This window comes from Camelus dromedarius, chromosome X (genome assembly GCF_036321535.1).
Source record: "Camelus dromedarius isolate mCamDro1 chromosome X, mCamDro1.pat, whole genome shotgun sequence".
Taxonomy (NCBI): Eukaryota; Metazoa; Chordata; class Mammalia; order Artiodactyla; family Camelidae; genus Camelus; species Camelus dromedarius.
In genome coordinates this window covers 2850861-2868326 of record NC_087472.1, presented here as the reverse complement: position 1 = coordinate 2868326, position 17466 = coordinate 2850861, and the positions used below count along the sequence as shown (strand labels likewise).

The 17466-nt window shown below is 36.1% G+C and overlaps 1 protein-coding gene and 1 pseudogene across 2 annotated transcripts in view; both read right to left on the bottom strand.

Moving 5' to 3' along the window:
• GABRA3 (gamma-aminobutyric acid type A receptor subunit alpha3) overlaps positions 1 to 17466 on the bottom strand; it is a 234763-nt gene that overhangs the window by 62356 nt on the left and 154941 nt on the right. For both annotated transcript variants that reach the window (XM_064482791.1, XM_010992048.3), the window contains exon 5: positions 11345 to 11565. In XM_064482791.1, coding sequence (XP_064338861.1) covers positions 11345 to 11565 — 221 coding nt within the window. The remainder of the gene's footprint in view (positions 1 to 11344; positions 11566 to 17466) is intronic.
• On the bottom strand, positions 5566 to 5666 carry LOC116151064 (U6 spliceosomal RNA; annotated as a pseudogene).

Below are 17466 nucleotides of genomic sequence, written 5' to 3'. Positions count from 1 at the left end.
AGTTAAGACTCACACTCAGAGCTTCTAAATCCTACTCTAAAGTTCATTTCACTACAACATACAGTCCTCACTCTGTCTGAGGGTAGTGAAACTGAGCAGGACCCTGTGTGGGCCCTCCCGGGTGCAAATCCTTTCTCTGTCCCCCATTGCTTGTTTGTAGGAAACAGGCTTCATTCAGCCTCCTTGACCTTCCCTGAGTTCCAGAGGGCAGATTCAAACAGTTATAATCAGGGATATGAGGGAACACAGAAACAAAGAGGGAGCCCTCAAGAAACAATACTGCAGCAATTAAAGCAGGGTCCTGGTTCCTCCTTGAAGACTATACATAGCAATATCTTTGAGTTCTTCTACAGGAACTAAGGCCGCCACCTAGGTGGAGGATGGTAACTTCAGACTGAGCACAAGATTCCTGGAGCACCGCCCTGCTACCTTACTACAAACCAATCAGAAGAAAGCCACACACACTGCATTTAACCCTCTCCCCAGATTTTGCTTATAAAAACTTGTCTCCAAAAACCATCAGGCATTTTGGGTTTTTTGAGTGTGAGCCACCCATTCTCCTTGCTTGGCCCTGCAATAAATCTTTCTCTGCTCCAAACTCCAACAAACATTTTGATTTGTTTGGTCTCACTGTGCATAGGGCACACAAACTTTGATAACAGTATCATCTAAAATAGTTGGGTCCTTTGGCACTAGAGGGACCCTTCTGGTAATCTGTAAATCCTCCTTGAGTTAGAATGATCTTTTTAACAGAATCTGCCTGGAGATCAACTTCTTGCCTTTGAGAATAAAGGAAATTCTTGTTATTTCAAGGCCCCGATTCCTTCTTGCAGCTGACAAAAATGTGACAAATGTGAGAAGACCTCTTGGTAATATATTTTTCTTTTCCAGCTCAAATGCTAGTTCTCCAGTGATGCTCTCCCACATCTGGGCCCTTTGCCTCCAAGTCGTAATGAAACCTACATTTTTTAGCTTTTAGCAGTTCATTGTTGGCTTTTTGTGAAACTTCCATTATGCCTTCTAGTACAGTAAATTATGTGTCCTATCTTTTCTGCTAAGATGTGAGCTCTTGGAGGGTAGGGATTGATATCATCACACAGAGCGCACAGAATAATTTGTGATTAACTGAAGACTTGTACTATTACTTGCTTCTTACCTCATTTTAAGCTTTCTCAGAGTCCAAAATGAGCCACTCTATCTCTTCTGTGCTCTTACTTCTGTTCATTAGAGTGAGACACACCAAGTGTGGTTCTGTGAGTCAGTTGATAGTTTAATGAATAAGAAACTACGGGTGGAAACCCCTAGAGCAAAAGCCATTACAAAAAAGGACTGTGTGAAGCAAACCTATCAGTGCTTGGCTGATTTGATTACACTAAGTCCTATACAACTAACAATGTGACCCAAATGCCTTCCCTGGTTCCTCACCATTGCAGAGGCAGTCTCTGTAATGAAAACTCAAATGCAAGCTATTTGCATCTAAAGGAAGAAGAGAGGAATTTTGCTATTAACATTTGCATGTGTGTTGGTGGGGAAAGTCCAGGAATCACACACAATTTATCTTGCAAATAATTTGTCTCTGGAACATCCCAAGTACATGAGCAAAACTGACCCAATCATACAATCAAACAAAAAAGGAAGGCATATGGGTCTGAATATGACAACAAGCCTCTATAATTGGTTCAAAAAATACCACTTTATTTTTGATGATGCAACATAGAAAAATGAGTGCCTATTTTCTTTAATTTTTAGCTAAACATAGGACACTATTAGTTTGTGGCCTAATATATAGAAGACATTTAGTTTTACAAAATCCCATTGTGTCAAAGTTCTGGGTTACATACCTGCATTTCCAACTGCAGCTTGTCATGTCCACCTCAAACTCATTATGCTTAAAGCTGATATCCCCTGCATCCCCTTCTAAGAGGAAGTAGTTAGATGTAGTGGGGAAAAACAGTTTGCTGTAACATGAGTGACTTGGGATTCTGTACTGGCTCTGCCACTTATTAATGGTGTGATTTGGGTCCTATTGCAACTTCAGTTTAGTAATTATAAAAGTGGGGATATTAACACAAAATCCTCCACAAAATGGACATGTGCTAGGACATATGTTAAGCAATTCACAGGGGTTATCACATTTACTCCCCATGTGGACCAAGAATATTGCCTGCCATTCTAGTAAATAACAAATGATTCCCACCACAAAGCCTTCAGCCGCTACAGCCACCCTTGTTGATGCAACCTCAGGGGAATTCAGAGTAGAGAAGAACAGGATACTGGCCCTAGAGAGTTAAGATTTGTATCAAAGGAATGATTTCAATGAGCCCAGAATCTTCCCTCTTCCCATACATAGAAAAGCACTAAAATCATTAACTTGAGAGGTCTGTTTTTTTCTGATTAGCAGTAATCTTTTAATGTTCAACTACATGTTTTGTTTCTGTTTCCTTTTTAGCAAAAACTCCTATATATCCTGGCTCATCTCTTACCTCTTTGGAACAGTTCCTCAGAACTATCTGAGAGGCTATTTCCAGGATATAGATAGTCCTCAGTAATGTCCTTGAATAAAACATAATTATCAACTTTTAGATTGTGCATTTTTTTTATTCAACACCCTCAACAGCTTTAAGAGGTAGCTAGTGTTGTATTTCACCTCATTTTATAGAGGGAAGGACAGAACTAGTCTTACTGCACAATCTACCTTCTTAATCTGTCATGTTTGAACTATTATACATTATTGGGTTCAGCAACTTGTGTTAACATAAATGATCTGAGCAAGTTGTTCACTTTTAAAAAAATCAATCACGCTACCCCATAACTACAAGATAAATACATTCTGTATGAATTCCAGACTATTATCCCTCATCTATCATGCAGAAATTTTTCCAAATAGGTGTGCTATATTTCCCACTACCCCTATATATCACTGCCATTTTCCAAATGTTCATTTACTCCTCTACATTCAATGGGAATGTTAACCTTTAGATTATCATTTTTCCCAACCCTTAGTACTACCATTACCCTCAGGAACTTCTTTACTCACAGGAAGTACTCATACAACATCCTTACCACCATTAACTTCCAATCAGGCACCAAATACCACCAATGCTACCTTTTGAACATATGGATATATCCTTCTTAGAAACCTTAGTCAGTGTAAAAAGCAGTAGCTTGAACTCAGACATGCATTTGCCTAATAACTGTATCATCCTGGGTAAGTCATTTTTATTTTTTAAGCTTCACTTTCTAGATCAGCTCAATAAGGATATAATGCCTATATTGAATAGTTTTGTGAAGATTAGAGATGTTTTATATAAAGCGTCTGGTACATGGTAGGTGTTAAATATATAGTAGTTGTTATTAATATTATTATTAGAATTTTATAGTTCATATAACTAGCACCTCACCTTTATCTTGCCTTCTTCCAATCTACCTTCCACACTGTTCCCAGAGTGATCTATGTAAAATGCAAACTGTTTGTATCATTCTCTTGGAAGAAACTCTTTACTGGATCCCTATCATTGTTATGCCAACATAGCTCATAAGCACCCTTCCCCACCACAGGCCAGTTCCCTGCCCTTTACTCCATGGTCCTGAAACCAAGCAGGACCCTATTGGACCCTCCAGGGTACAAAAGCCCCTCCTTGTCCCCTGTTTCTTGTTTGTAGGAAAAAGGCTTCAGCTTCCTAGACCTTCCCTAAATCCCAAAAGGCAGATTCGAACAGTTGCTAATCACAGGAGGGGAATGCAGAAACAAAGAAGGAGCAGTTAAGAAATGATAGTGCAACTTGTTATCTATTTTATATATAGTAGTTAGTATTTGCAAATCTCAAACTCCCAATTTATCCTTTCCCACCCCCTTTCCCCCCCTAGTAACCCTAAGTTTTGTTTACTATATCTGGGAGATAACTTTCTACTGTTTAGCACTTGGAAGTATATCCAATATCTTGTAATAACCTATAATGAAAAAATATGAAAAGGAATATATGTATGTATATGTATGACTGAAACATTATGCTGCACACCTGAAGTTTGACACAACATTGTAAACTGACTATATTTCAATTTTAAAAAATGATAGTGCAGCTGTTAAAGCAGAATCCTGGTTCCTCCTCAAGGGATATGCATGACAATATCTTTGAGTTTTCTGCAGGAATTAACACACCCCCTCCCCCAGCCCCAGATGAAGGATGGTAACTTCAGGCTGAGCACAAGAGTCCTGAAACACCACTCTGTTACCTTACCACCAACCAATCAAAAGAAAGTCACATACTCTGCAGCCCTCACACCAAATTTTGCCTTTAAAAGCTTCTCCTGAAAATCATTGGGGAGTTTTTCCGAGCACAAGCTACTCATTCTCCTTGCTTGGCCCTACAATAAAACTTTCTCTGCTCCAAATTCCCACGTTTCAGTTTGGCCTCACTATGCATCAGGCACACAAACTTGAGTTCGATGACAGTCCAGTCACACTGAACATTTTAGTTTATTTAATGCATCACCACTACCTCCCCAGCACATTTCTCTGGCCTTCATACCTGCTATACTCTCTCTCTCTCTCTGGAACATTTCTCCCCTACCTTATATTCTAACTTCTACACATCTTTTAAGTCTCAGTTTAAACGTGATTTCCTCTGGAATTCATTGTGGATATTTGTCATAGACTCAATTCATTGTTCCTGCTAGATGGTCCTATAGCACTCTGTGCTTCCCTGAAAATAGCATTTGTTACCTACATTTTCATCATGGTTTAATTGTTTTCCCCTCTAGAATGTAGTTATATGAGGGCAGAGACTACATCTATTTTTGCCTATTGCTTTATTCCTAGTGCCTAGAATATTGCTTGGGTCTCAGTATGCCCTCAATAAATATTTTTGGAAGAATAAGCAAATGAAAGCTCTAACAAGAGACTTGAATTTTCTGATGCATGATGTCAATTCATAAATACCTGCCTTTGTGCACGCTATTTTCTCTGCCTGGCATACCCTTCTATATCTCACCCTGTCCCTCATCCGTTTAATAAGATACCTGTATTTCCTTTAAGATTCAACATACAGGATAAGCATCATCTCCTTTTTACAACTTTCCTGGATGTCTCCACTTGCTTTTTAGATGTTTTTTACCCTGTAATTCCATCACATTTTGCACCTCCCTTTATTTAAGGGCTCATATTATTGTCAGCTATCTGTGCATATGTCTTCCAGACTGTAAGGTCATTAAGAGCATGAGCTATCGCTTCTCAGCCTTTTGGCTAAGATAAAGTATGTTAAGAGTATGAGCTGGGTCTTATTTATCTCTGTAGCTCAGCGCGTATCCCAAAGCCTTAAACGTAACAGCATTCATAAAGGTGGTGAATGAATGATTCAAGTAAATGAGATAAAATCTAGCTAAATTCAGTAAGTACTTTTCCCTTTTACTCAAATAATCAGTGGAACATTTTTATTGTATTATATATTATGCAACATTTATATATAATAAATATAAATAATATTAAAATGAACATATTTACCCATATCTTCATTAAGAAATAAGATGACATTAATAGAAATGAAGTTCCCTATATATTAGTATCTTAAAAATGGAAAATACTTCACAAATGTGTATATCATCTTGAGCTGGACTCTGTTCATCTTTTCTGTATTGTTCCAATTTTAGTATGTGTGCTGCTGAAGCAAACAGCAGATAATGAGCTTTAGCCTGTATTTTTATGGTTGTCCTGAAGTCCCAAGATGAAGCAAGGAAAGGCTTTATTCTAAACTGCCCTAGTTACATAGCAATGCAATCCTTGGTCAGATTTTTCTAAGAAGCTGTCCTTCTGTAATTTTCCCATGGAATACAAACAGATACAACTTCCGAGAGTCAAAATGATGATAGGAATGCTGTAGAGTGACACTTGCTGAAAAATTCTAAGTGTTCTTTAGATCTTATCCAATTTGTGCTTTTCATGTGTCTGCAAGACAGACAGCAGCTACATTATTACCAAATGAGAAAGCACATAGTTTTTGTCCTGCAAAAGGTCACTAGGTGAATAAATTGTGGGGTGATTAATAGAGCCAAGCTTTTATCTTAAGTCTTAAACTTAGGTTTCCCTCTAGATCCACTTTCCTGAGTTCAAGGTGAAGCATTGACTGTGCAAGGGAACCAATAGCTTCATCATGCTTCTGAACTTCTGTATCTCTTCTGTTCTGAACTTGAGAATAAGCACAAGGACATTCTACATAGGCTCTTATCATATCAAACTCCACTTTCTTGTCCAGTTCAGACTAGAATGAAGGACCCAATGGTCATCTTCCCATTCATCCAACTCTATTTTCATGTGACTAATCTTTTAGTCTGTTTCTGCCCTTCTCAATCCGCATACTCTCTTCATATTTCAACATTCCCATCCTTCCATCTCCTTTCTTTTCTCTTTTCTACCCCTCTTCAAAAACTCAAACTTATCCTGTATTCGCTTTTCTTTTTTTGTCTTTTTTTAAACATTTTTTATTGATTTATAATCATTTTACAATGCTGTGTCAAGTTCCAGTGTAGAGCACAATTTTTCAGTTATACATGAATATATATATATTCATTGTCACATTTTTTTCTCTGTGAGCTACCATAAGATCTTGTGTATATTTCCCTGTGCTATACAGTATAATCTTGTTTATCTATTCTACAATTTTGAAATCCCAGTCTATCCCTTCCCACCCCCCACCCCCTTGGCAACCACAAGTTTATATTCTATGTCTGTGAGTCTGTTTCTGTTTTATATTTATGCTTTGTTTTGTTTGTTTGTTTGTTTGTTTAGATTCCACATATGAGTGATCTCATATGGTATTTTTCTTTCTCTTTCTGGCTTACTTCACGTAGAATGACATTCTCCAGGGACATCCATGTTGCTGCAAATGGCATTATGTTGTCGGTTTTTATGGCTGAGTAGTATTCCATTGTATAAATATACCACTTCTTCTTTAATCCAGTCATCTGTTGATGGACATTTAGGCTGTTTCCATGTCCATATTTCAACATTCCCATCCTTCCATCTCCTTTCTTTTCTCTTTTCTACCCCTCTTCAAAAACTCAAACTTATTCTGTATTCACTTTTCTTTTTATAATTCTGTTTCTCCACTATCCTGTTCTTCTCATTCTGTACTATTCTCAATTTTTCTGTGTTCATTTCCTTTTCTGTCCATCACTCTTCCCGCTAGTTCCTCTTACATTTTCTTACTGCCTTTTAGCCTTCCACATGTCATCATCATTATTTCATCCTTCCAACCACCTCATTCTATACATCTTCTCTTCTGCTTATATCTACATAATTCCATTCTTTCCACAATTGTGTACACTCTCATCTCCTCTTCAAACTCTTCTCTTTTATGCACTATATTACAAGTATATCTCTCTTCTGTCTATTCCTCTATTATGCTCTAGTCTCTTCAAATTCTCCTTCATACATATAACCTCCTCCCCACCTCTTTCTCGGAATTTATATCTTAACATCATGTCCTTTCGTGGAATGTGAGAAGAGGTATCCCTCTTTCTTTACAAGTAAAACTTTCAGTGTAGTTTTGATACCATCCCCTGACCATTTACCACCTAAGAGATCTTAGAAAATGTTGTTACCCACTCTGTGTGTCAGATTCTGCATCTGTAAAGTAGGAATAATAGTATCTATCTTATAAAGTTGTTAATAAAGATTACATAAGTAGAGTGATTAGAAAAGTGCCTACCACATTGTAAGTACTATATTGATGGTAAGTGTTATACTTATTATGCTATTATTGGTGTTATTATTATCAATCACTCATCTTTTTGAAACCCTTTGCTCCTTTGACATATTTGTCAAAATGAGTTAGATTAATATACAGTAACAAACAATCCTAAAATCTCAGTGTCCTAAAACAACGAAGGTTTATTTCTCATTCACACTATTTGTCTATCTCAGGTTGTGGGGAGGGATGCTCTCTTCTATGTCATCTTTAATAAGGGACACAGAATGACAGAGCCAAGACCACCTGGCGTAATGCTAGTCACTGTAGCCAGGGTAGAGGAACATGGAAAATCATGTACTGGCTTTTCAAAGTTTCCAATCCTCACTCAGAAATCACACATGTTATTTCCACTTACATCTGGTTAACCAAAGCAAGTCATTTGTCCATACCTAAATTCAACGCTCTATGAAAGTGAAATACTACCACATACTCAGAGGGAAATGAACTGGAAATATTGGAAGTAGGAGTACTGACTACCACGCTTAGCTTTCAATATACTGCACACTAGTGGTTCTATTAATACCTTCCTTGCTTTTCATTCTTGGTCTCCTTCATAGGTCCCTCTCTCTCCTCTTCTGCCTTAATGATAATGATTGGATCTTGGCATGATTTTCTTCTCACTCTACATACTTTTGTGAAATAATCACATTATTCACATGGTTGTCCCACCATACTGACAATACCAAATTTTACATCTCTTGTTTCTGTCTCTCTCTTGATCTTACAACTCGTATATCCAACTGCTATTAGACTTCTGTCCCTGGATAATCTACAATCTTCTTAAATTTATCTTGCCCAAAATTAACCTTGCAGATTTATTTTATCTAAATTTTTCCTAAATCTTATATGATCTACCCCAGTTCATAACACCATCAACCACTCATTTTACTTGGGTATCTTCTACCTTGACTTTGGCTGTCTTTACTATTTCCTCAGTGTTATCTCCCTTTCTCCATCTTAATCCACTTCTCTGAATTCACCACTTTTCATCTAGATTATTTAAGCTATCTCCTAACCAGCTTCCCTGTTTGCAGTCTTGTTCCCTTCAAATGCATTAATTACATGGTAACTAGGGTGCTATATGTATATAAACTGACCATGTCATTCTCTTTCTTGTAATATACCATTCAAATTCCTGCAGCTGCTCACTTGGTTTTCTCTGCCTGGGATATCCTTCCTCTGTTCCCTTTACTTTCCACCTACAATTTTCTTGACTACATTCTACTTATCTAATAATATAAAAATGAATGCCAATACTAATAATCAGGAACTTACATGTTGCCTCCTTCAGGGACTCTTTGCCCAACTTGACCCAAAAGAATAAATTAGATGACTCTTTTCTATTCTTTCATAATTACCCATAACTTTTTAATTTCAGTTAATTTTTTGTGATTATCTATTAGCCTTTCTCTCCTATTATAGTGTGACTGTCTTAAAGCAAAGATTATATCTGATTAATGTTTGCATACCCAGAATCTAGTCTGGAGCCGTATATGTATTAGGAAGTCAAAACATGTTTGGTGAATAAAGAAATAAATGAATGAATAACGCTAATCTTTATTCCACCCACAGTTTCTCTCCCTCCTGTATCCCTTCCCTTACTTCTCTATGTCTTCTTTCTTCCCACCTTCTGCATACTTTTCTCTAATTTCTCTTGTTTCTTTTAGGATATCCTAATATCTAGCCTTTTTATTTTACTTCATCTTCTCTTTATCATCTCTACTTTTCTACTCTTTTTCTCCCTTCTCATAGTCTTGCTTTCTTCTACCCTCTTCTCCTTGATCAACTGACGTGTGTGTATCTGTGTGTGTGTGTCTGTGTGTGTGTGTATATAAAAGATCTGGGAAGAGATAATAAATAACTATATAACTGACAGCAGAGGAACCAACAAAATCATGAAACAAGAACCAAGAAAGTTTTTTAGTGTCAGGGCAAAGAATTTTACTGAACTGGAAATATGTTCAGAGTTATTTTTTTAAAAGAAAATTTCAAAACCTAAAAACTAATGATAATAACGAGTCATGAGAAACATAAAATTGTGATAGTTTTTATGCTTTGGGAGTAGAAAAGTATGAAATACATTTTTATATATATCTTAAAAGATCTTTTCTCAAGTTGTTTGGGTATTGACTTATATCAAACTCCTCAGCATTCCCAGGCAACATGGCATAAGATATATGTTGCTGTAATCTTGTATATGTATATGTATATGTATATGTATATGTATACATGTATTTTGTATACACTGTATATGTGTACATTGTATTTTTCATAAAATACCTATCATTATCACACTTGATTCTCACAATTCTGCATCATAGGGATAGTTTGTTGCTGCAGTTAAACCTAGGCTATTCTGACTGTCATAGTATTCATGCCTGTATATATGGTTGTGAGTCTGTGTATTTAACTGTCCTCAACTATGTATATGCCTATGTATTAGTCCACATGTATCTATGGGTATGCATACATTTATACATTGTGAACATATATCTCTTGTGTGTCTGAGAATGTTCTTGTGGCCAACTATTTTTTAATTGAAATATAGTTGATTTACAATATTCTATTTGTTTCAGGAATATATCAACTGATTCATATATATTTCACATATATATACTTCACATATATATATTTCAGATTATTTTCCATTATAGGTTATTATAAGATATTGGATATAATTCCCTGTGTTATACAGTAAATCCTTGTTACTTACATATTTTATGTATAGTAATTTGCATCTGTTAACCCTATACTTCTAATTTATCCCTCCTCACCTCCTTTTACCCTTTGATAAACATAAGTTTGTTTTCTATGAGTGTGAGGCTGTTTTGGTTTTGTATATAGATTCATTTGTATTATTTTTTAGATTCTACATATAAGTGATATCATATAATATTTGTCTTTGTCTGTCTGACTTACTTCACTTAGTATGGTATTTTCTGGGTCCATCTGTTCTATAGCAAATGGCAATATTTCATTCTTTTTTATGACTGAGTAATATTCCATTGTATCACATTTTCTTAAGGCAATCATCTGTTGAAGGGCACTTGTATTGTTTCCATGTCTTGGTTATTATAAGTAGTGATGCTGTGAACATTGGGGTGCATGTATCTCTTTGAATTAGTTTTCATCTTTTCTGGGTATATGCCCAGGAGTGGGATTGCTGTATCATATATTAGCTCTACTTTTAGTTTTTTAAGGAACCTCCATACTGTTTCCCATAGTGGCTATATCAATTTACATTTCCACCAAAAGTGTAGGAGGGTTCCCTTTTCTCTACACCATCTCCAGTATTTAATGATGGCCGTTTTGACTGGTGTGAGGTGACACCTCATTATGGTTTTGATTTGAATTTCTCTAATAATTAACAACATTGAGCATTTTCATCTGCCTGTTGGCCAACAGTCTATTTTTATGTGTGTGTGGGTGTGTGTGTATATGAGTATGCATACCTGCAAATGTGTTAGCAAGTATATGCCTATATGTGCATTTCTAATCTGTAACCTTGACAGAATTTTCAATAGATAGCCTAAAACATGCCACTTTCAACCCTGGTCCTACCCCTGGGATACTTTATATGAGAGGAACCACTTTCTAACCTCATTGTGTAGAGGAGGGTTCCATTGTCCACCAGTCTGAGCAGCTTGTTAGGCGTGGTCATATTATGGGCCACAGATTTCTTGCCATTGTGGAAGAAGGTGTCAGGGGTCCAGATCTTACTAGCCAGGAGATTATTCAGTGGAAGGATTTTCATGGGCCCATCAAATTTCAGTCTCTCATCATGCCAGGTCTGTCGAAAAAATACATCAATGGTGTACTCCTAGGGATGAAAAGAGAGAGAGAACAATGTTTCAGTAGAGTTCTAGTGGGGACCCACAGTACCCTTAGCAAATATTAATTACTTTGCAGTATTTCCTCTGATGTAGAGAAGCAGCAGTTTATTAAGAGTAGTTACTGGTGAGTATAGCAAATGATTATGATTGAGAAATAATGCAATGGTGATCCATAAGTATATAGATAATGTGTCTGACAAGATTTTCCTTGGGAAGGTCACTGCCAGCAGTGACCTGCACATCATACAAGCTGAACATAAACTTTGCCTTATGAAAAGGCAAGAGCCCACTTCTCTATGCAGTGCCATCTCTAATAAGAACAAACTCCTTACCTTGTCTCTTTTACTAAATGATCGCATATGAACATTAAAGGCCAATGTAACAATCAACATAAAACCAAAACCTTAAATTTTAAAACACATTTTATTTGATTCTCAAAATAACAATATGTCTAATGAGTTAATATCTTATTATCTTTAATAAATAAGGAAATCTTACAGATAAATAAGATAAAAACAAGCAAACAAATAGAAAAATGGGTAAATGCCATGAACAGAAAATTCATGAAATGGGTAAGAATTGCTAATAAGCATGGAGAAAATTTTCAAAATTGCTGTTCATCCAAATAGAAATTAAAATAACAATAACTATTCCAGGTTTTGGTGAAAGTAGACTAAATTATCTGATACCTTCCTATAGCTATTAATTATAAAATTTGAACCAAAAATATAGATAAGTAGATGGATAGATTGATAGATAGATACTATCTGAAATCAATGAGGAATGAATGAAAGCAGCAGCAACAGGTTAAAATTGTGTTTGTGGGATTTCTGTGGTAGATACCACAGCCTTAATGACTCAAAGTGGCCAATAATATGGAAATTTAGGGGTGGGAGTCCTGGAAGCAAGAGAGTCACAGAAGTGATGGCAACACAAATCTGAATCTATACTCTTCCCCAATTCCTGGCTGACAACAACATACATAAGGAAGACTCTAGGGCTCTGGGAAAAAAATGTAGGCACAAACAATAGGGAATTCTTCCACTAAATGACAGATGACAGAACTGTGGTCAGTGATGATTGTGAGTTTGGCAGAAATCAGAAAACTCATTGGCTTAATACCTCAGAAGACAGAGCTTAAAGCTGGCCAAAGAGCTGAGAATTCAGGGAGACCTTGGAAAAAAGAGAACCACTGAGAGGGTAAGTCCCAAAATCTGAGTAAAACTTTGCCCAGTCTTTGACTGACCACTGAACTACACAAGGCATAGGGGACATATCTAGGTAGTCAGGTAAAATAAAGAAGCTACCAGAAGCTGCTTAAAATCCTTTGGCTTAAAATCCCTTAATGGCTTTCAATCATACCTAGAATAAACCCCAATACTTTCCACTACCTAAAAAGCACTTCATAAATTGGTCCTTGTCTTCTTCTCTGAGCTTTTTTCCAACTACTTGCCTCTCTACAAATTAGCCAGTCTGGCTTTTCTCCTCCACCAGCACACCAATCAGATTCCTGTCTAAGGATTAGGAGATTATATAATTTATTGTCTAAACTAGAACATTTTTGAGAGTGAGAAGAGGCTTTATCAATAATTATATCAGGACAACATATGTAGGACTCTGCCATGTGTAAAGTTGGAATTAGACTCCCACATAAAACCAAGACCCTGAAGGCCTCAGCAAAAGGGTGAATTAGATAAAATGAACTAGACAAAACCAGCCCACAACATGAAAATTCAGAAAGGAAACCTGTCTATCCAGGAATGAATTCTGAAATGGAGAGGGGTTTAGGGGAAGCATTTCTACTGAGATTTAGCAACTTTAAGCCTCATCTTATATGGGATTGATATTTAAATGTACACTTGGTTTGGGGTTTACATACTGAGAAACTGCCATAAAAATAGGTCTCAGGAGGAGATACTTCTAGATTGACTTATAAAAGTAAACACTCTGAAGGGACATAGTCATAAATAAATGCTTGCTGAAAATATTTTCAAAATCTACAACAAAACACTTAAGGAAATGGTCATAAGCAAGTGTCAGCTGATACAATATATAACTGAATTATACCCTCTCCAAGAACCTCACATAACAGAATAATCAAATAGATATTATAAAGGAACTATGATTGAAATGATAAAGGTATTAAAGGGAAGATTGAGAACACAAGAAAAAGATCTAAACATTATGGGATGGGAGTGAGAAAAAACAGATTTTTAAAAGGTTTGTTGAAGCAGACATTCTGTAAAAGAAAAACAGTCACTGAAAATAAAAACTTCATGGATATGTTGCACAGAAGATTAGATATTATTGAAGAGAGATTAGTTAACTGGAAAATATCTAACATATAAATGATTTTAAAAATGAAAGAGAAGTATAATACCATGGAGGATAAAAGGGAAAGATTTAGCATAATCTAATAAAATTCTAAAGATTGAGAGTGAAAGGATGGAAAAGGATATTCCATGCAAATGGAAAAGCCAAAAAAGCAGGTGTGCAGTACTGATTTCAGACAAAATGAACTTTAAAACAAAGGCCATAAAGAAAAATAAAGAAGGACATTTTATAATGATTAAAGGAGTGATACACAATGAGGATATTACACTCATTAAGATATATGCACCCAATATAGGAGCACCTAAATACATAAAACAATTACTAACAGAGATAACGGGGGATATTGATGGGAATACAATCATAGTTGGAGGTTTTAACACCACATTAACATCACTACACAGATCTTCCAAACAGAAAATAAATGAGGCAACAGAGAAACTAAATAATACAATAGAAAAATTAGATTTGGTAGATATTTTCAGAGCATTACACCCCCCAAAAATAGGATATACATTTATTTCAAGTGCACATGGAACATTTTCTAGGATTGATCATGTACTTGGGCACAAAAGAAAACTCAGCAATTTTAAGAAGATAAAAATTATCTCAAGCATCTTTACTGACCACAATGCCATGAAACTAGAAATCAACAACAGAGAAACAGAGGAGAAAAAAAGGAAAGCATGGAGATTAAACAATATGCTATTAAAAAACCAATGGGTCAATGAGGAAATCAAAGCTGAAATTAAAAAATACCTTGAGACAAATGAAAATGAAAGCACAACCACACAGAATTTATGGGACACAGCAAAGGCAGTTCTAAGAGGTAAGTTTATAGCAATACAGGCCTTCCTCAAAAAAGAAGAACAATCTGAAATAAACAATTTAACCCACCAACTAAAAGAGCTAGAAAAAGAAGAACAAAATACCTTAAAAAGCAGAAGGAAGGAAATTATAAAGATTAAGCAGGAAACAAATACAATAGAGATTAAAAGAACCATAGGAAAAATCAATCAAACCAAAAGCTGGTTTTTTGAAAAAGTAAATAAAATCGAGAAACCTCTGGCCAAACTCACAAAGAAGAAAAAAGAGAGAGCACAAATTAGCATAATAAGAAAGGAAAATGAATAAATTACAACTAATAAAATAGAAATACAGAATATCATACGAGAATATTATGAAAAACTATATGGAACCAAACTGGATAACCTAGAGGAGATGGACAAGTTTCTGGAAACATACTGTCCACCAAGGCTGAATCAAGAAGAAACTGACCATTTGAACAAATCGATCACTAGAAATTAAATACAAATAGCAATTAAAAAACTCCCTGCAAATAAAAGTCCAGGACCAGACGGCTTCACCGGGGAATTCTACCAAACACACAAATAAGAACTCACACCAGTCATTCTCAAACTCTTCCAGAAGATTGAAAAGGAGGGAATACTCCCAAACTCATTCTATGAAGCCACCATCACCCCGATACCAAAACCAGGCAAAGACGCTACCACAAAAAGAGAATTATAGGCCAATATCACTGATGAACATAGACACCAAAATCCTCACCAAAATATTAGCAAACAGAATCCAACAACACATAAAAAGATTATACATCATGACCAAGTGGGGTTCATCCCAGGGACACAAGCGTGGTGCAACATACGCAAATCAATCAATGTAACACATCACATCAACAAGAAAAAGGACAAAAACCACTTGTTCATCTCAATAGATGTAGAAAAAGCATTTGATAAAATTCAACACCTATTTATGGTAAAAACTCTCACCAAAGTGGGTATAGAGGGAACATATCTCAACATGATAAAAGGCATATATGACAAACCTACAGCCAGCATAGTACTCAAGGGTGAAAAACTCAAAAGCTTCCCACTAAAATCTGGAACAAGACAAGGCTGCCAGCTATCACCACTCCTATTCAACATAGTCTTGGAAGTCCTAGCCACAGTAATTAGACAAGAGACAGAAATTAAAAGGATCCAAATTGGAAAAGAAAAGGTAAAAGTGTCACTGTATGCAGATGACAAGATACTATATATAGAAAACCCTAAAGGGTCCACACAAACACTACTAGAGCTGATCGAAGAATTCAGTAAGCTAGCAGGCTACAAGATTCACGTTCAAAAATCAGTGGCATTTCTTTACACTAACAATGAATCAACAGAAAAAGAAAGTAAAGAAATAATCCCCTTTAAAACAGCACCCAAAGTAATAAAATACCTAGGAATAAATATAACCAAGGAGGTGAAAAAATTATACACAGACAACTGTAAACCATTGATGGAGGAAATTAAACAAGACTTTAAAAAATGGAAAGATATCCCATGCTCCTGGATTGGAAGAATCAATATTGTTAAAATGGTCACACTGCCCAAGGCAATCTACAGATTTAATGCAATCCCTATCCAATTACCCAGGACATATTTCACAGAATGAGAACGAATCATAATAAAATTTATATGGAACTACAAAAGACCTAGAATTGCCAAAGCATTACTGAAGAGAAAGAAAGAGGCTGGAGGAATAACTCTCCCAGACTTCAGACAATACTATAGAGCTACAGTCATCAAGACAGCATGGCATTGGTACAAAAACAGACATATAGACCAATGGAACAGAATAGACAGCCCAGAAATGAACTCACAAACTTTTGGTCAACTCATCTTCGACAAAGGAGGCAAGAATATACAATGGAATAAAGACAGTCTCTTCAGCAAATGGTGTTGGGAAAACTGGATAGCAGCATGTAAAGCAATGAAGCTAGAAAACTCCCTTACACCATACACAAAAATAAACTCAAAATGGATCAAAGACTTAAACACAAGACCAGATACAATAAACCTCCTTGAAGAAAATATAGGCAAAACATTATCTCACATACATCTCAAAAATGTGCTCCTAGAATAGTCTATTCAAACAATAAAAATAAAAGCAAGAATAAACCAATGGGACCTAATGAAACTTACAAGCTTCTGCACAGCAAAGGAAACCGTAAGTAAAATAAAAAGACAACCTACAGAATGAGAAAAAATTTTTGCAAATGAAACTGACAAGTCTTGATCTCCAGAATATATAAGCAGCTCATACAACTTAATAAGAAACAAACAAACAACCAAATCCAAATATGGGCAGCAGACCTAAACAAGCAATTCTCCAAGGAAGAAATGCAAATGATCAATATCACTAATTACCAGAGAAATGCAAATCAAAACTACAATGAGGTATCACCTCACACCAGTCAGAATGGCCATCATTCAAAAATCCACAAATGACAAGTGCTGGAGAGGCTGTGGACAAAAGGGAACCCTCCTACACTGCTGGTGGGAATGCAGTTTGGTGCAGCCACTGTGGAAAACAGTATGGAGATTCCTCAAAAGGCTAGGAATAGACTTACCATGGGACCCAGGAATCCCGCTCCTGGGTATATATCCAGAAGGAACCCTACTTCAGGATGACACCTGCACCCCAATGTTCATAGCAGCACTGTTTACAATAGCCAAGACATGGAAATAGCCTAAATGTCCATCAACAGATGA